The sequence below is a fragment of the Elephas maximus genome, chromosome 27, assembly GCF_024166365.1.
Source record: "Elephas maximus indicus isolate mEleMax1 chromosome 27, mEleMax1 primary haplotype, whole genome shotgun sequence".
Lineage (NCBI taxonomy): Eukaryota > Metazoa > Chordata > Mammalia > Proboscidea > Elephantidae > Elephas > Elephas maximus.
Window position 1 is genome coordinate 1,290,020 of NC_064845.1, and position 19,324 is coordinate 1,309,343.

The 19,324-nt window shown below is 45.1% G+C and overlaps 1 protein-coding gene across 1 annotated transcript in view; it reads left to right on the plus strand.

Moving 5' to 3' along the window:
• The window catches only part of SCN11A (sodium voltage-gated channel alpha subunit 11), a 92,494-nt gene that overhangs the window by 31,028 nt on the left and 42,142 nt on the right, over nucleotides 1-19,324 (plus strand). Inside the window, exons 8-14 of the mRNA XM_049870798.1 lie at nucleotides 2,998-3,139; nucleotides 4,867-5,064; nucleotides 6,412-6,585; nucleotides 10,160-10,289; nucleotides 12,215-12,453; nucleotides 15,554-15,724; nucleotides 18,224-18,589. Of these exons, the coding sequence (XP_049726755.1) occupies nucleotides 2,998-3,139; nucleotides 4,867-5,064; nucleotides 6,412-6,585; nucleotides 10,160-10,289; nucleotides 12,215-12,453; nucleotides 15,554-15,724; nucleotides 18,224-18,589 (1,420 nt within the window). The remainder of the gene's footprint in view (nucleotides 1-2,997; nucleotides 3,140-4,866; nucleotides 5,065-6,411; nucleotides 6,586-10,159; nucleotides 10,290-12,214; nucleotides 12,454-15,553; nucleotides 15,725-18,223; nucleotides 18,590-19,324) is intronic.

Below are 19,324 nucleotides of genomic sequence, written 5' to 3' on the forward strand. Positions count from 1 at the left end.
AGGCTGCGTTCACACAGGTGAGAGTTATGAGGTTTACAGTGGATATGAAGAGAAATGGGGCATGAATTCCAAAGATGTTTAGGAGATAGAAAGAACAGGACTTGTAGACTGAAGAAGGGTGTTGGTGTATGTGTGTGCAAGGGTTTGTGTAAGAGAATTGTGTATGAGAATGTAGAGACATTTGTTTTGTTTCTGGCCAAGCAACTGATGATGCTGTTTGCTGAAGGAGGGGCGGGAGGAAGAGAAACTCCATCACCTGTGTATATCAATGAGAAGGAACACCCAGAGAGGAGATTGGGGCGGGGGGAGGTTTATATTTTTAATGGTGGCCAGGCAATGAGGGAAATGAAGTATGGTGGGTTCATCTCCAAATGAAGTATGATGGAGGATGATGGACCCTGGGATTTCACAGAATTTCATTGAGGCTTGGTGGGAAAAGCAACACATTGGCTGCCCTGCTGCTCAGCCACCCTAAAGCAAAGCCTACCACTAAGTCCACCCAAATCAGCAGACCACCAATCAGCTTGTTAGTACTTCTGATTAAATGTGACTAAACACCCAGACTCATCAAGCATCTGAAGAAAGCCTTTGATTTATGTAATCTGGAGATAAAGAAACAAGGTAGCAGTGGGCAAAACAACAAGAACTCAAAAGAGCCAAAAAAGAGCTTTAACAACTTTAAGATCTTCGGTGGAATTAAAAATGACATTGTGTACATAAAACAAAAATAAGATGCTATGAAAAAGGATCAGAGAGCAAGGAAGATCCATTAGAAATTAGACATGACTATAAAAAATCAGTAATAGAATTAAAAGGGAAAGTTGAAGAAATAGCCCAGGAAATAGAAACAAAAAGACAGAGACAGAAAACATGAGAATTAATATAAATCCATAAATTCCAACAGTTGACTTAGTAGAAATTTCAGAAATAATACAAGAGAATTTCCCTGGGATTAAGGATGTAAGTCCCTTACAGCTCACAAAGTCCCATTACAATGAATGAGAACGCCCACGCCAAGTGCGTTATCATGGCATTTCAAAACCTTGAGGGGAAGAGATCTTGAAATCCTCCAAAGAGAAGAAGAAGGTCACCCACAAAGGAACAAAAATCAAAATGGCCTCAGAACTCTCAACAGCTGCAAAGGATATCAGATAATAGCTGAGCAGTGCCTTCCTATTTCTAAGGAAAAATCATTTTCTTTTAATTTTTTTATTGTACTTTAGGTGAAGGTTTACAGAGCAAACTAGTTTCTCATTAACAAATTAATACACATGTTGTTCTGTAACATTGGTTACCAACCCCACACCATGTCAATGCTCCCCCTTCTCAACGTTGGGGGTTCCCTGTTACCAACTTTCCTGTCCCTTCCTGCCTTCTCATCCCAGCCCTGGGCTAGTATGCCCCTTTAGTCTCATTTTGTTTTATGAGACTATCTAATCTTCGGCTGAAGGGTGCACCTCAGGAGTGACTTCATCACTGAGCTATAAGGATGTCCAGGGGCCATACTCTCAGGGTTTCTCCAGTCTCTGTCAGACCAGTAAGTCTGGTCTTTTTTTTTTTTTTAAGGAAAAAATGGTTTTCAATCCAGAATTCTGTTTCTGACCAAAACATAAATCAACTGTGAAAGTAGAACAAACATATGAAAGATTCCCTAATCTTAAGAGGCTACTTGAAGAAGCTGTTCAGAAAAATGCAGAAGTAAACCAGGGAAGAGCCAAGAAAAAGCATATCCAACCCAGGAGGGCCGTTAACATAGGCCACAGTATTTCTCAGCGAAGAGTCGTACAAGCACCATAGTGACACCAATAGTGATGAAGTGGGATGGGGGAGGAAGAGGTTATTCCATAAGGACCAAACTGGGAAATCAAGTATCAAGTATAAGCACCGTTGTAGAGTCATGGAAGTAAAAGAGCTAAAGGTTGTTGAATTTGGGGTGTGTAAATGACGATTGGAGTCCCTGGGTGGCACAGATGGTAAAGCACTTGACTTCTAACTGTTCAAACCCACCCAGGGGTGCCTTGGAAGACAGGTCTGGCAATCTGCTTCCAAAAGGCCACAGCCTTGAAAACCCTCTGGAGTGTAGCTCTACTCTGAAACACACTAGGTCGCCATGAATTGGAATCAACTTGACAGCAACTAGTTTGTTTTGGGCGGGTTTTAAAAGATAGTGAAAAGAGTGATACAGGACAGTCGCAAGTCTTTTGGTCCCATGTGATTTTGTTAAACCACATATGCATATTACTTTGATATGAAAAGGTATGTATTTAAAACTTACAGAAACACATACCCTTAGTCCACAGATACACTTAATGATATGTGTTTTGGTGTTGTGGGCAAAGACCTACGTGCAGAGATGCTCATTGTCCAAATGTTTGTAAGAGCAAAAGACTGTTAACAACTGAAACCTAGATAGATACTCATTAGAACACCAGTTAAATAGCTCATATGACTGTAAGTCACGAAAGGAAATGAGCCATCTCCATGTATGCGGATATGGAAAGACCCCCAAGCTAGAGTGTCCCATGAAAAAAACAAGGGACTGGAAACTGTTGAAGGCATACTCCCATTTGTGTGTTATAAAAAATATGCATTTGAATATATGCTTCTATGTCCATTGAAAACATCTACAAATGACAAAAGTAACTGCTACTTGTCCCTGGGAGGTGGGTCCGGAGGTCTGGAGAGTGAGAAGGACTTAATATTCATTGTCCACCCATCACTCCCAGTTCTTCACTGTATGACTGCACTTAATTTTTCAATTAAAAACTTGCTGATATGAACTTATTTGTCGATCAATTTGAAAAAGAGCCAATGAGAGCTCACTTTAAGGTCTGGGCTGGAAGTCTTGGTAGATGGGAGAGAGGGAACTGCCTCTCTGAAAACACTCCCTTCACCCAGTGCTTCTTGAGTGAGCCCAGGGCCCTTTGAAGAACCAAAGGGGAAGCTGGGCTGTGGGGAAAATAATTCTCTCTCTCTTCCCTTCTTTCCAATGTCTAGTTCCTGTTCCGAACAATTTACATGCAGCCACACCAAATACAATCCTGACTATGATTATACGAATTTCGACAGCTTTGGCTGGTCTGTTCTTGCCATGTTCCGGCTTATGACCCAAGATTCCTGGGAGAGGCTGTATCGACAGGTCATCTATTTATAATATCTGTCTATCTATCTGGAGCCCTGGGGCGCAGTGCTTAAGAGCTCAGGCTGCTAACCAAAAGCTCGGCAGTCCAAATCCACCAGCAGCTTCTTGGAAACCTTATGGGGGCAGTGCTGCTCTGTCCTGTAGGGTCGCTATGAGTCAGAATGACTTGATGGCAACGGGTTTTGTTTTGGTTTTTTATCTCTCTGTTGTCTACCTACCAGTTACCTGTCTTTTTCTCTATCATTTATTTATCACCTACTTTTATGGATTGAATTATGTCCCCCGAATATATGTGTTGTAAATACTAACCTGTAAATGTGATCCCATTTGGGAATAGAGTTGTCTTTGTTATGTTAAAGAGGCCATATAATTTTAGATATAATATTTATGTTTGGGATATAAAAAGAGCAAATGAGGCATAGAAGCAAGCAAGCACAGATCGGGGGAGAGAGATGCCATCTGGAGATCACCAAAGAACAGAAGAGCAGAAACCAAAAAGAGACAAGGACCTTCCCCCAGAGCCTGCAGAAAGACAGAAAGCCTTCCCCTAGAGACAGCACACTAAATTCAGACTTCTAGCCTCCTGAACTGTAAGAAAATACATTTCTGTTTGTTAAAGCCCCTCACTTGTGGTATTTCTGTTACAGCAGCTGTCTCAGTCATCTAGTGCTGCTTTAACAGAAGTGCCACAGGTCGATGGCTTTAACAATGAGAAGTTTATTCTCTCACAGTCCAGGAGGCTAGAAGTCTGAATTTAGGAAGCCGGCTCCAGGGGAAGGCTTTCTCTCTCTGTCGACTCTGGAGAAATGTCCTTGTCATCCCTTCCCTTGGTCTGGGAGCATCTCTGTGCAGGAACCTCGGGTCCAAGGGACACACTCTGCTCCTGACACTGCTTTCTTGGCGGTATGAGGTCCCCATGTTTCTCTGCTTGTTCCTATCCTTTATATCTCAAAAGAGATTGGCATAAGGTACTTCCTAATCTTGTAGACCTCATCAGTATAACTGCCGCTAATCCATTTTATTACATCATGGTGATAGGATTTACAACATATAGGAAAATCACGTAAAATGGTGGACAATCATGCAATACTGAGAATCGTGGCCCAGGTAAGCTGACTGATATTTTGGGGGGACACAATTTGATCCATGACAGCAGGCGCTGGCTAACTAAGACACCTGCTATCTCTCCTCATCTGTGTCATCCGTTCCCCATGTTTAAGAGCTGTGCCGTTGAATTCTGCTTTAGAAGTTCTGTTAGAAATTCCAAGAAAATCGTTTTAAGTGTGGTATTTGGAAGAAAAGTGCAAAACAACTCTTCCTCCTAGAAATGCTGCCTCTCTGATTCCCTGCCGCCTGAAGCTCCCTCTTTAGAGCTTCTCCCTCGTTAGAGCTTCAGTGCTCATAAAGCACTGTCCTCGAGCTCTCTCCTGTTTAATGCATACACCTGAGGATGTAATATAAAGTCTAAGTTTTTCACATGAACATGTGAGGATGTCTCCCCACTGAGATGCAGGCCACTAGAAGGCCCTGGGTGCCTGCAGGGGCCGCAGACTGCTGGGGTTAGCTGAGCTGTCCTTGTATTACTGCCCAGGACTGCCCCACGGAGGGAACCAGTGCTGGGGGAAGACCAGTTTTCTGCCACTGTATAATCTTTGCTTGAGGCGATGGGCAGTCCTCTGTGGAAGGAAGGCTTCAGACGCAAGCATGTTCTCTGTCCTTTGCAGGTCCTGCACGTCACCGGGTACTTCTCAGTCTTCTTCTTTGTGGTGGTCATCTTCCTGGGCTCTTTCTACCTAATTAACTTAACCCTGGCTGTCGTCACCATGGCTTACGAGGAGCAGAACAGGAATGTAGCTGCTGAGACAGAGGCCAAGGAGAAGCTGTTCCAGGAAGCCCAGAAGCTGTTACAGGAGGAAAAGGAGGTAGGAACACGTGGGGCTGGATTGGGGCTCAAGGCTGCCATGTGAGGCCTGGTTTCAGCACTCTCTCTATGGGTGCCTGTCTTAGGCTGAGTTCTCTACAGAAGCAAAACCAGTGAAATATCCATCTATCTCTAGAGAGATATATATCCAGGAAATGGCTCACACGGTTGTAGAGGCTAGAAAGTCCCAAGTCCGAGGGTCAGGGTGGAGACTTCTCCTGACTCATGTAGCTGCCAGGGCTGATGAACCCAAGATTGGTAGGTGAGACAACAGACCTCTGGCTCACAGGCTGCAGAGGCTGATGAATTCCAGGACTGGCAGGTAAGCTGCTAGTTCAAGTCCCAAGAACCAGAGGTCAGACCAACAGGAGTCAGCTGCAGGATCCAGAGTGAGCAAAAGCCCACTAGCCTTGCTAAAAAGTCCACTTATATTCGATGCAGGCCACATGCCCAAGGAAACTCCTTTCAACTGATTGGCTGCTTACAGCAGATCCCATCATGGAGGTGATCACGTTGTATCAGAGCTCATCATGGAAATGATTACGTCATCATACGACTGTCAAACTACGTCATAACTGTCAAACCACTGAGAATCACAGCCCAGCCAAGCTGACTCATAACCTTAACGATCACAGAACTTTTCTGAGGAATTAAGTCCCTTGTAGGTTGATCACCCTGCTCTGTCTCACAGAGATGTCAAGCACAGGGCTCTTGAGAACAGGAGCCCTGGTTTTGATGCTCTTCTTTGACCTTCTGAAGCCTGGGCCTCCTAGTCCGGTCACTGGGTAGAGGATAATAAAGCTGTCCTAGATGTATTAGTCCAGGCTCAGCTCATCTTTTGTGGAAACCCAGAAATGTTTGTGTTCAGTACCTTTGCTTGAGAGAGTCTGGAAGAGCAGTAATGGCGGCTCTGGAAATGACAGTCCATGACTATCTCTCCCTTCTTGAATCTGCTGTTGTATGTACAGGCCATTCTGATGATTTCTCTGGTGTCTTTACATTTTCTCAACTCAAGTGTCAGGTTTTTAGGGCCGAGGCCATGTTTTACACTCCTTTCCGTTCCCCTTGGATTTGTCTGAGTAAGCCCGCAGCCCGGTATCTTCAGGCACAAAGGTTCACTGAGGGCCCAGCACATGGCAGACGCTGTGCTAAGTGTGCATGACACAGAGATATGAAAGAGTCGCTGCTACTTTTCAGGGCTGCAGTCTCCCCCAGATAAATGCCAGCCTATTCTAATGGTCCGACAGCACCAGGAGAGAGAGCACATGCTTGCTGAGATTGGGGTCGTTGGCAGTGTCTCATGGGGAGGCCTAATCTGCTCACTAATTGGTTTTGTTTACTTTCTAAGGCCCTGGTTGCCATGGGAATTGACAGAAGTTCACTTACTTCCCTTGAAGCATCATCTTTTGCCCCAAAGAAGAGAAAGATATTTGGTAGTAGAAAAAGGAAGCCTTCCTTTTTGAGAGAATCTGGGAAAGACCAGGCTCCAGGATCAGATTCTGATGAAGATTCCAAGAAAAAGGTAAGTCTTTGTCTAAGAGACCAATCATACCACATAGCTGCCTAGGGGGAGAGATCGGCTATTAAACTAGTAAATATAAGTGTATACTTAATACCTAAGTAATTTTTTGGTATTCATCCATTTACACATACTTTCATTCATCTACATAGCTATTCAATCATCTGTTTTTTTAAATTGTGGTGAAGTATATATTGCAAAACATTTGCCATTTCACCCATTCTTACGTGTACAATCACATGACATAAATTACAATCCCTGCGTTGTGCTACAGTCATCATTATCTGTCCCCAAAATTTTCGTCACCCTGACGGAAACTTGATACCCCTTAAGCAATACCTTCCCCATCCTCCCCCTCTAGTCAATTATCCATTCAATCCATTTACTTACAAACATCTCCTGAAGAATATTTACAGTGTTTACTAAGGAGACCTCGGGTGGTGCAAATTGTTAAGAGCTCAGCTACTAACTGAAAGGTTGGCAATTTGAATCCACCCAGAGGCACCTCAGAAGAAAGACTTGGAAATCTGCTTCCAAAAGATCATAGCCATTGAAAACCCTATGGAGCACATTCCTACTCTGACACACATGGGTGCACCCTGAGCCAGAATCCACTCATTGCCAACTGGTGTACCGTGTTTACTATCTGCCTGGCGCTGGGTTGGCACTGGGGATGTATGGAGATGTGTAAGACAGCAGGGTTCCTACTTCACAGAATTTTCAACTAATGAAGAAGACACACTAATACATAGGCAGTTACTGCTCAGCATAGTGACGGTTGTGTTGAGGGCTGTGGGAGAAAGGAGCAGGGGCAGTGTCTTAGTGTGGGTTCTCGCAGAAGTGGACCCTGAAACACTGGAGCTTAAGTAGCTCATTTGGGCAGGGGTCCCAGGAGGCTGATATGTGGAAGACAAGGTGGCCACTTAAAGTGCAGCTTCAACCCAGTTCCCACTGAAGGCGGTTGGAGTTTAGTTCCTCTGGAGTGAGAGCACTGGAGTATTTATACTTGCACTTGTCCTTTGTTGGTTAAAGACTTCTGTGAAACCAGAGACTTCAGTTGTCCTGGCTTGTGTGCACTAGGGCACGGGGAACTCAGGTCACCAAAGAAAGCCCTCAGGCAAGGCCAAGGGAATATGGACAGGACAACCAATAGCACCTGCTTCAGAAAAGGGTTCCCAGAGGAAGCAGTGCTGAAGCTGAAAAGGTAGATTAACCAGGCAAAGGGAACGATGTTGCATGGAGAGAACAGCACGTCAAAAGATCTGGAAGCAAAGGACAGCTGGGAGTGTGAACCATTAGAGGAATCCAGAGGTGATTACCAAAGGCCTTGAGAAGCAAGCTAAGGAATTCTCCCTTTACCCTGAGCACAAGGAAGAAGCAGCGTCGAAATGTTGTTAATCAAGAGTGTTACAACCAGATGTGCGTTTTTGAAAGGCTGTCCTGGGTGCATTGAAGAGAAGACATTGGAGGAGGGCAAGGACGGAAGCAGTAATCCAAATGAGAGTTTGCAGTGACTTAACTCGGGTCAGGGCAGTGAGGATGAAGAAAAATCAACAGATTACAGTCATCTGTAGAAGGTAGGGAGCCCTGCTGGCGCAGTGGTTAAGAGCTCAGCTGCTAACCAAAAGGTTGGCAGTTGGAATCCACCAGCTGCACCTTGGAAACCCAATGGGGCAGTTCTTACACTGTCCCATAGGGTTGTTATGAGTAGGAATCAACTCGACGACTACAGGTTTGGGTTTTTTTTTTTGGTAGAGAAGGTAGAGTCTGACAAATGACTGGATGTGGAAAGTGAGGGTAATGCAGGTTTACGGTTTGGGGTCCCTGGATGGCGCAAACGGTTAATTGCTCAACTGCTTTTCAAAAGGTTGGTGGTTTGAACCCACCCAGAGGTGGTTTGGAGCCCTGGTGGTACAGTGGTTCAGAGCTATGGCTGCTAACCAAAAGATCGGCAGTTTGAATCCACTAGCTGCCCCTTGGAAACCCTATGGTGACCCCATGTGCGTCAGAGTAGAATTCTGCTCCATAGGGTTTTCAATGACTGATTTTTTTTAAGTAGATCACTGGGCCGTTCTTCCGAGGTGCCTCTGGGCGGACTTGAACCACCAATCTTTTGGTTAGCAGCAGAGTATGTTAACCATTTCTGCCACCCAGGGACTATTATCATTGAGGTGGGAGGTGTTTGAACGTGTTTTAATTGTAAAGAAGATACAGGCCAGGAACTCATGGCTGGAGCCACTTTCCTGTCATGGGAGCAGGGAGATGGAGTGAGCAGAAGGTAGGTATGCCTGCCTGGGAATGGGGTGGGGAGATGGAGTGGGGAGAAGACAGGTGTGCACACCTGAGAATGGGGTGGGGAGATGGAGTGAGCAGAAGGTAGGTATGCCCACCTGGGAATAGAGTGGTGAGAGGGAGTGAGGAGAAGACAGGTATGCCCACCTGGGAATGGGGTGGGGAGAGGGAGTCCAGGAGAATTTGCACGAGCAGAGACAGGCCCCATCCATTGCTGTATCCTACTCTCAATGCCGTGGCTGGGCAAGACCTCGTGGTTTAGAGAGTTCATTCCTGTCAGACACAGCGCACTGAAGAGATTGCACATAGAGACATCTTTTAAATTTCTCTTTGTCTGGGAGAACAGCAGGCAGAGACCTGGACAGCTAATATAAAATGTCTTTTCCCTTCCACTAAAGCCCTGTAGGCTGCTTTTAGATTAGCTCATCACAAAGGGGCCCCTCTGGGGCCCTGGCTGGCGAGAACTTTTGGGAAAGACGCCAATATGGACACCTGAGTTCTCTGGTAGCTGAAGGTTTATGTCCTTTCATCTCCAGAGTGTGTAGAACTGTAGCTAACGTTAGGGTCAATAAGCTCTTGGGCAGTATATAGATTTTGTGGTATTTATTTTGACTATTCTTTTTGTTACTGACTGTTTTAAAATCTATTTAGGCAGGCATTTAAGGCACTTCACTGTCTTGATCCCACTCTATCAGTCTAAATTTATCCCCTACTTCTGTGCCTTACAAGCGTTGTTTCCCAATTCATAACCTGAGACCTTGCTCATGAGTTTTTTGTAAAATGTTATTTGCTGTTTGTTGACAATGGGTAATGCATGAGGGAGTAAAATTTCTGTGGGTAGGAAAAAAAAAAAAACACACCTGTTGTCGTCAAGTTGATTCTAACTCATGGTGACCCCATGTGTTACAGAGTTGAACTGCTCCATAGGGTTTTCTTGGTTGTCTTTACAAAAGCAGATCGCCAAATTGCCAGGGCTTTCTTCCTAGGTGCCAGTGGGTGGGTTCAAACTGCCAACCTTTCTGTTAGTAGTTGAATACATTTGTGCTACCCAGGGCTCTAGCAATGTACACACATAAGAAATATGAAGGTTGAACCATATTTCTCTATTGAATACAAAATAAGAAAACTGAGTATTTGGCATTCTGTGGGAATAAAGTAAGTTGACACCCATTGTCAAATATTGAGCATCTTTTTTACTACACATGGTATTGAAACGAAGTGGATTGTGAAGCTTTGAGAAGGGGCAGCCCCTACCCTAGCCGGCCCACCATGCTTTGTCTTACAGCCACGCCTCCTAGAGCAAACCAAACGGCTCTCCCAGAATCTGTCGGTGGACCACTTCGACGAGAACAGAGACCCCTCGCAAAGGCAGAGGGCCCTGAGTGCTGTGAGCATTCTCACCATCACCATTCAGGGTAAGTTCCACCCCTAGTCCAAGGGAAAGCTGAATTCAGTGTCCTTCCATCCTTGCCCCAGGCCCCACAACCGTCTTAGTTATCAAGTGCTGCTGTAACAGAAATACCACAAGTGGATGGCTTTAAAAAACAGAAGCTTATTCTCTCACAGTCTAGTAGACAAGAAGTCAAAATTCAGGGCGTCAGCTCCTGGAGAAGGCTTTCTCTCTCTGTCAGCTCTGGAGGAAGGTCCTTGTCATCAATCTTCTGTGGTCTAGGAGCTTCTCAGTGCAGAGACCCTGGGTCCAAAAGACGAGCTCTTCTCTTGGCACTACTTTTCTGGTGGTATGAGTTCCCCCTGTTTCTTTGCTTGCTTCTCTCTTTTATTTCTCAAAGGAGAGCAGCTTAAGACACTGTCTAATGTTATAGAATGAGTCCTGCCTCATTAACATAACTGCAGCCTATCCCACCTCATTAACATCACAGAGGTAGGATTTACAGCACACAGGAAAATCACATCGTATGATAAAATGATGGACAATCACACAATACCAGGAATCATGACCTAGCCATGTTGACAGATTTTTATGGGGGACACAATTCAATGCATGACGGAAACCACCCACTGTACGTTCCTGCAAAGAGTGGCTTCCAGTGACTCCTTGGAGCATTTAAACAATGAGACTTGGAAGAAGTAGCCCTTCCCTGGGCCAGTGCTTGGATAGTGGTGGGAACTGGCTAGACATCAGACCACTGGGTCCATGAACACAGGCCCTGTTGATCTGGACAGGCCATCATGAGAAGTCTCAGTGACAATGACAGTCCAAGAAGAGAAGACACAGGTAGTTCCAGAAAGTGACAGTTGTCATCAAAGTTAGAATGAGGAATCCGTTAAGAACAGTAGAAAGCTTGTGTAGGTAGGTCTGGAGCACCTGATCGACCTGATTAACAGCATGTAACAGGGACCCAGCTAAGGGTTTTGTGTTCAGGGGCAGAACTCAAGTCCCTGCAAGCATGGGGTCAAATGGGAGCCTTAGCATTTTTGAGCCTAGCTGCATCACCTAGCGGGCTGCGTGAGTCCCGGAAAAGTTTCCAGGGGTGCAGCTGCTTTACAGCCTGAACTCAACCAGCTTAACCAAAAAACCCATTGCTGTCGAGTCAATTCTGACTCATAGTGACTCTATAGGACAGAGAAGAACCGCCCCATAGAGTTTTCAAGGAGCAGCTGGAGGATTCAAACTGCCGACGTTTTGGTTAGCAGCTTGAGCTCTTAACCACTGTGCCACCAGGGCTCCTTAACGAGCTGACAGAGTGCCTTGTTTTGTTTCGGTGGTTAGAGCTGTCCCTGCCCAAATAGCTCTTCTTCCCCTGATCCCAGTAGGAAGCCATCACCATGGTCTGTCTTGAGGAAGCATTACTTGGGGTTGTGTCTAGCTCTGTCACGGGCTCATAGCCAGTCAATGTTGACTTCCCAATCTGTACCCTTAACATTACTTGGACTTGTGTCTAGCTCTCTCATGGGCTCATGGGCTCATAGCTCTCTCATGGGCTCATAGCTAGTTAATATTGACTTTCCCATCCGTACCCTTAACTTTACTTGGGGTTGTGTCTTGCTCTTTCAAGGGCTCATAGCTAGTCAATGTTGACTTCCCAATCTGCACCCTTAACAGTATAACCCAGCCCCTAAAAAAAAAAAAAAAAAAAAAAGATGCTCAATAAAAATGCAAGGATGTGGTTTGTTTGACTGTATCACCTAACAGTTGTATGTGGGAAACCTCTCTCCTGCACTGTGACGGTGGAAAAATCATTCTGGCAGCACAAGTGAGTGCCGTTCTTGACTGATCATGTTGTATCACAAGAAATGCTGGGGCGGAGGGAGAGAGGAATGTACTTGGGCAAACAACTCAGAGATAACCCTTAAGCACTCTTTCATTGTCCTTCCCTAGAACAAGAAAAATCACAGGAGCCTTGCCTTTCATGTGGGGAAAGCCTGGCATCCAAATACCTGGTGTGGGACTGTAGCCCCCAGTGGCTACGTATTAAGAAGGTGCTGAGAACTGTGGTGACGGACCCCTTCACTGAGCTAGCCATCACCATCTGCATCATAGTCAACACTGTCTTCTTGGCCTTGGAGCATCGCAGAATGAAGGAAGACTTTAAGGACATGTTGGCTACAGGCAATAAGGTAAGAGTTTTAAAAATATGAAACATATTTCAAGATTTGAATTACAAGTCTTTCGAAGTGTAAGCATTGTGTGAGTGGCCTAACCTGACCTAGGTCTTTGGCCCCCGTAAACAGAGGAGAGAGAGAAGATGACCTATTATCATTTTATTTTACCCAGTTCATTTTTATTGTTCAGTAATTTTCCACGATGACAGGCCATCCGGACTCTGTGTTGGTCCTCTAATAGGTTAAGGAGTCTCTAGTCATCAAGAGGATGTGGGGTAAACCAGAAACAAGAAGGCGTCTTAGAAGGTCAGTTATCTGGGATAATTAAGAAAATATTAACCATATCAAAGACCCACAGTAATGAGTACCGTGGTCCCCCTGACAACAGTACCAACTGTCGTAAGACAATGTGGCTGCCACTGTTGCTGTTAGTTGCCCTCATTGCTAGGTGCTATTCCCCCTGGGGGAAGTCCTCTGTTCCAAGGGAGAGAAGGGGATATGGAGTGTGGGGCGGGGGCAGGAGGCGGGGCTAAGGGACCCTAGGTTTCAGCTGCTCCTGTGCGTGTCTTATCAGCTGGATCCAGTCTAAGTTAAATTGGAAAAACTTAGGGGAGCAGACTTTTCCAGGACTGCCCACTCTAATGCGTGGTTCCTATGAAAGGCATTTTTCTCAAGGAAAATTAGCCCCAAATGTCAGAAGCAACAAATAATTACCCTCTGGGTGCTCCACCCCGATTAGCTAATGGGTTGATGGGCTAGAGTCTTACCAGAGCGTCTAGACTTTTCTTCTTAAAATTGTGTTTTATTTTTCCCATCTAAAAAGCAATATACACTTTTTTTAATTTAAAAAATAAGGAAATACAAAGAGGGAACTAATTTCTCATTGCCTTATCAATAGAGATGAAAAGACACCACTATGGCTATAATATATATATGTATATATATACATTTTTTTTTTTACATTGAGAATCCAGTGGACCTATTGGATCAGGACTTGGTCCACAAAGCTGCTTCTGTGCCTCAGGTTTAGGATGGTATGCAGCTAGAGATAGGTATCTGACTCCTTGGTACCACATCCCTCCCAGGACGACAAGGATACAGTGGGGCTGAGTGTAGGGCCAGGGTGGTTCTCCCTACAAGGAGTCTGCATCTGAGTTCCCTTCCCCGTACTTCCTTTGGAGAGACGCGCCTTGTGGGTGTGAATGGGTCCATCTAGACTCCATGCTGCACAGTGAACAGGACACACAGGTCCTTCTAACAGACCAGTGTCCTCTGGGCTCCTGGACCAGAGCCTTCAGATATTCCATGCTGAGGTTGCCCCAGGGATGGGCTGACAGAGCCGTTTCACTTGGAGGAGGTTGCTGTGTCTGCAACATCAGCTGAGTCCGCAGACCCCCCCCCCAGCTCTGTGCACCTCTTGGTGGGTGGGACTGTGGCTAAATTCCAGAGAACTTCCAAAGTCATCTCTCTGGACAGAGCTTCCCAGCTGCAAAGGGGAAGTGGGAAATGAGAAAAGCTGCCCTCCCAGGTTGCTCCACTGGCTGGGTGTCTTGGGGTGTTCAGGTGGAGATGCGTTTTGCAGTCAGAAGTCAACGGGGGGTGGGGGGACACTTGCCCCCAGGCACAAACCCCAGGGGGTGCCAGATGAGGCATGGAATGACATCCCAAGGCGCCACAAATGAAAGGCACCTGACTGAGGCAGCTGGACAAGAGGGGGGAGGCGTTTCTGCTGCCGCCAGGGCTCTGTTACTGTTAATGGGGGGGGGGAGGTGGTTAATCATTAATAAAGGAGCCCTGGTGGTGCAGTGTTTAAGCCCTTGGCTGCTACCGGAAAGGTCAGTGGTTCAAAACCACCAGACGCTCCGAGGGAGAAAGATGTGGCAGTCTGCTTCCATAAAGATTTACAGCCTTAGAAGCACTATGGGGTCGCTGTGAGTTGGAATCGACTGGACAGTGGTGGGTTTTTAAATCATTAATGACTTTTTTTTCAGAACTGTAGTGGAAAGTGTTATATCTGACAACATTTTTTGAGGATTTAAGTCTTTTTATATTACCTTATTATTTTCATACTATTGTTTTTTTATTTCTATTTCTGTGTGTGATACAGAATATAATATTTGCTATAAGGAAATATAGCAAATGTTTTATCTTCTGCAAATATATAAAAAAAAGATGATCAATTATTTAATTTTTAATTTGGCTATTATTTATTCAAAATTTTGCAGATTTCTTAACCTTGTATTTACCTAATTATTAAAGACAAAGACGAAACAATGACCATTCATTTGTGCCCGTGGAAGACACATATTTAGCACTTTCGGTAACTCTCTCCCCTTTTCTTTATGCTTTCTTACTTATTTATCTTTTTTGGAGTGATGAACCTTGCATTCTGAGTGAATTCTAAGGGCTATATTCCAACTCACTAATCCCTTTTCAGACATAACCTATCTGGGATTTATCTAATGTATAAAAAAAAAAAAATTTTTTTTTTTTTTTATTGAGTTGCTCAAAGACTTTTTCTGTCCCTGGCAGGGTTTTTATTTCTCTGCTTTGGGCCCCTTATTTTATTTTTTTCTGAGCAAGCTGTTGAGGTTGAAGGAAGGATGATTCCTATTTCGGGATGCGTAGTCCTTGCAGTTGTGGTTAGGTGCACGCCTGGATTCAGGTTCATGGAGGAGGGTGATCTTTAGTTTTCAGGTCTGTCATGCATTCTCCCGGCCACCATTCTGGGGTTTTCACTGGTATTTTATAGAGAATTCAGAGAAGTAATTTCCTGGCACTTCCTACCGCTCTGCCATCTTCCAAGAAGCTAGTTGTGCCCTATTTCAACAGAGTGGGAAATTATATTCATTTTGCATCCTGATGTCTGAGAGCTTGGTGACAGTGGGGTGGGCGTCTTGGGGGGCGGGCAGCCGAGAGAGAAGCGAAGGTGAGGTGGGTTCAGCCCCAGCAGTAAGCGGACTTTTAAAATCGTTGTCTTTCAGGCACATTGTGTCAACCGTGAGGGTACATTCTGTTTCTTTGCACCCTCTCTGATTCTCTCCAACCATTCTTAAAAGTGTGTCCTCAAGGGGAGGTGGCTTCCTTTTTCTCATTCTTCTCTGTCCCACCGTAGGTTTTCAGTGGCATTTTTATAGCAGAAGTGTGCCTCAAAATCATTGCACTCGATCCCTACCACTATTTCCATGGAGGCTGGAACGTTTTTGACTTCGTGGTTGCCCTTCTGAGTCTTGCAGACGTGCTGACCTTTGACAAATCAATACCAGTCTTGCGTTCCTTCAGAGTGGTAAGGCGCTTCCGTATTCCACCGCGGAACTCAGCTGCTCGAATTGAAAAGCGTTTTGAATGAGTTGAATGACTGTCTTGGGCTAAGGTTTAGCTCATCCTACATTAATTCCCAGAACCAAAACTACCTCCCCGTTCCCACCCGGGTCTTCAGTAGCCTTGGGAAGCTCCAGGGAATCCTCTCTTAATGAGTCCCTTCCCCCACCCGGGGGCAGCCCTTTAGGTAAACAGAGTCAAAATTGTGTACTTCTGTGCATGACCCACCAGCACTCTCTCCCCACATGGAGCTCTGAGCCAGGTGGCCTCACACGTGAGCTCACCAAGGTTGCTGAAGTCCACGGATCCCAGGGGTGGGCCAGGTGCTACCAGCAGGTGCCGTCTCAACGAGGTGTCTCCTCAACTGTGCTAGTGCCACCTTCCCTTCATCCTACCAGTCTGGAGGCATTTTGCCAGCCTTGGTGGAGTCCCTGATGTAAGCTGACATGGGGGAAGGCACAAAGATGAAGCAAGCAGTGTCTTTAAGGAGTTTGCAGTCCAGGGGTGGTAGAAGACGGGGCCAGAAATGACCATGAAGCCAAGTAGAGTGTGACAGACCCCACAAGAGGTGTGGCTAGAAATCCATAGAGGAATCACAGCTGAGAGCAGAGCTGGGAAGACACCAAGAGAGCCTTTGCCTTCTTTAAAAGATATTTACTGCTTTTGGGAGGCATGAATAGGATTTTTAACCTAGGACATTTGATCCAGTTACCTAAGTGTACATTTTATACCTGGGGGGTGGTAGCAGATGACACTGTTCAAAGCCAGGCATTATTAGGCTGCTCTGTTAAGGATTTTCAGGGTTGCAAAAATGGCTCAGCACTAGACGACCAACCAAGATGTTGGCGATTCAAACCCACCCAGAGACACCAAAGGTCTGCTGATCTACTTTAGAGAAAAATCAAGCATTGAAAATTCTAGAGAGCACAGTTCTACTCTGCAACATATGGGGTTGCCGTGAGTCAGGACTGACTCGATAGCAATTTTTTTTTTTTAAATTACAGTTTTATTGACACTGCGGTGAGCAGAATTACATTTGGTTTACTGTTGTTTAGGCTCACTACAGCGGGCTCTGCGGCAGAGAACTTTGTGGCGTTGCCTACGCGTGAGACCAGAACCGCAGTTTTCCCTGGCCCGCCCTCACCATCCTCTGAGGTGACGGTGCTGGCCCTTCTCTTTGGGCATAAGTCTTACTGGCTTGCAACACTTTTTTGCCCCCAAATAGTTGATACTTACAGAATCGTGCTTTGGAATGAAACTGTCCATTTACATTGGAAGTTAACATAAGCAATTACCCAGGAAACGGGTTGCTGTGCTCTCCCTAAGGTTATCGTCCCCTAAAAGATCTGCGACGTTCCGTACACAGTTTCTCTTTGGAAAAGCCGTACGTACCCCGAATTGCTGGCTGCCTTTTTTCTCCTGGTACAAAACATCATATGACTTTCATCGTTGTTAGTAAAGTTTAGATTCAAATGTGCAGCCTGTATCATATAATGTAGGAGTTGGCTAGCTTATTCTGTGAAGGGCCAAATAAATATATTTTCGGCTTTACAGGCCATACAGTCTCTGCTACAGCCACTCTGCTCTGTTGCCCTAGTACAAAGGCAACCATACCAAGCAAACAAAAAAACCCCCAAACCTATTGCCATCGAGCAGATTCCAACTCGTAGCAACTTCATGTGTTAAAGAGTACAACTGCTCCATAGGGTTTTCTTGGCTGTAATCTTTATGGAAGCAGATTGTCTTTTTTCTGTGGCACACTGGGTGAGTTCAAACTACCAACCTTTACGTTAGTAGTCGAGCGCAAACCTTTTGCACCACCCAGGGACCTAAAAGCAGCCGTACATATTTGTAAACAGCGGGGTGTGATTGTGCTTCAAACAAGACTTTACTTACGGACACTGGAATTTGAATTTCATATAATTTTCACGTCATGAAATATTTTTTTATTATTCTTTTTCAACCATTAAAAAATATAAAAAGCATTCTTAGCCTCTGGACCATATAAAATCAGGCAGCAGGCCAGATTTGGCCAACGGGTTATAGTCTGGTGACCCCTGGTATATCGTGCAGGGTTCTCTGGCGTTCATTTTATATACTAAACATTTTATGTATTAAACATTTTATGTGCTAAACATTTTATGTACTAAACATTTTATGTACTGAACACTTTATATACTAAACAGTTATGTTCAAGGGTACCATCACTATTCCAAAGTTTTTATCATTTCAAAAAGTTAGAGCAAAATATTTCCATTTTTAAAGCGAAAAGTAGATACAGGTGAGTATTAGATTGGGACAGGGAGTTGGTGACTATGGTCAGGATGAATGTGACCTTGAAAAGATTTTTGGAAGTTGTAGTTGCTTGGTTTGGGAACATGTCATGTGCTTTATAGCTGGGCAGGTGGGATTTGTCCTTGACTGGATTTTCTTCCATTTCCGTTTATTGTTTGTTTTTTTGCAGCTGAGGGTCTTCAAGTTAGCCAAATCCTGGCCAACTTTAAACACGCTGATTAAGATAATTGGGCATTCCGTTGGCGCCCTGGGAAACCTCACCGTTGTCCTGGCCATCGTTGTCTTTATTTTCTCAGTAGTTGGCATGCACCTTTTTGGCGCCCAGTTCAATTCCACGAGGACTAAACAACCGTGTAGCTCCAAAGCGCCCTGTCAACGCCGCTGGCACATGGAGAACTTCTACCATTCCTTCCTGGTGGTGTTCCGTATCCTCTGTGGGGAGTGGATAGAGAGCATGTGGGAGTGCCTGCAGGAGACAGGGACCTACCTGTGCGTCTTCGTCTTCCTGCTGATCATGGTGATAGGGAAGCTTGTGGTGAGTGTCTCAGACAGACAAACAAACAAGTAAAAAACATGTGGAGAAAACAAATGCAGTGGCTTCTTTTGCAGCATTTCAAGAGTGAAAAATATGATTGCAAATGTAATGCCCAAGTAGATACTAAAAATTGCTGCTTGAATTTGGTTTGAGAAGGTAAGATAAGCTTGAGACGAAACCTTCTTGTCAGTTAGTGATCACTGTGACCAATACCCAGTACACAGTCCCCTCCAGAAGGTTATTCTGACAATCATGTCCTCTTTGCCAGGACTTGGCTGAGGTAGGGGCTTCCGGTTTAACCTGGCCAGCAAGGTACAGAGGGATGCCCATGGGGAAAAGTTGGTTAAGGTTTCTTGCTCTTTAAAAAAAAAAAGGAAAAAGAAATGTGAAAGCACTTGTACTTTTACTCCCCTGGACCTTTTTATGACTAACTCTCAGAAGAGCTGTGGGCGTATGTGAAAAGAAGCAGCCTAAGACAAAACCGGCACCAAGGAGGCAGAGTGAAGGGAACAGCCTGCCTTCATGTCAGAATGGACCCCTCTTTAGTTTCAAACTTCTTTTTATCACACATTTTCTCATGGTCTAAGTTGGCTTGAGTCTGTTACTTGCAGCTGGACGCACAGATATTTATAGAGAAGCTAAATGGTCCCTGGGGGCACAAAGGGTTTACGGGTGACTACTAACTGAAAGGTTGGCGTTGGGAACCCACCCGGCGACTCCTCAGAAGAAAGGCCT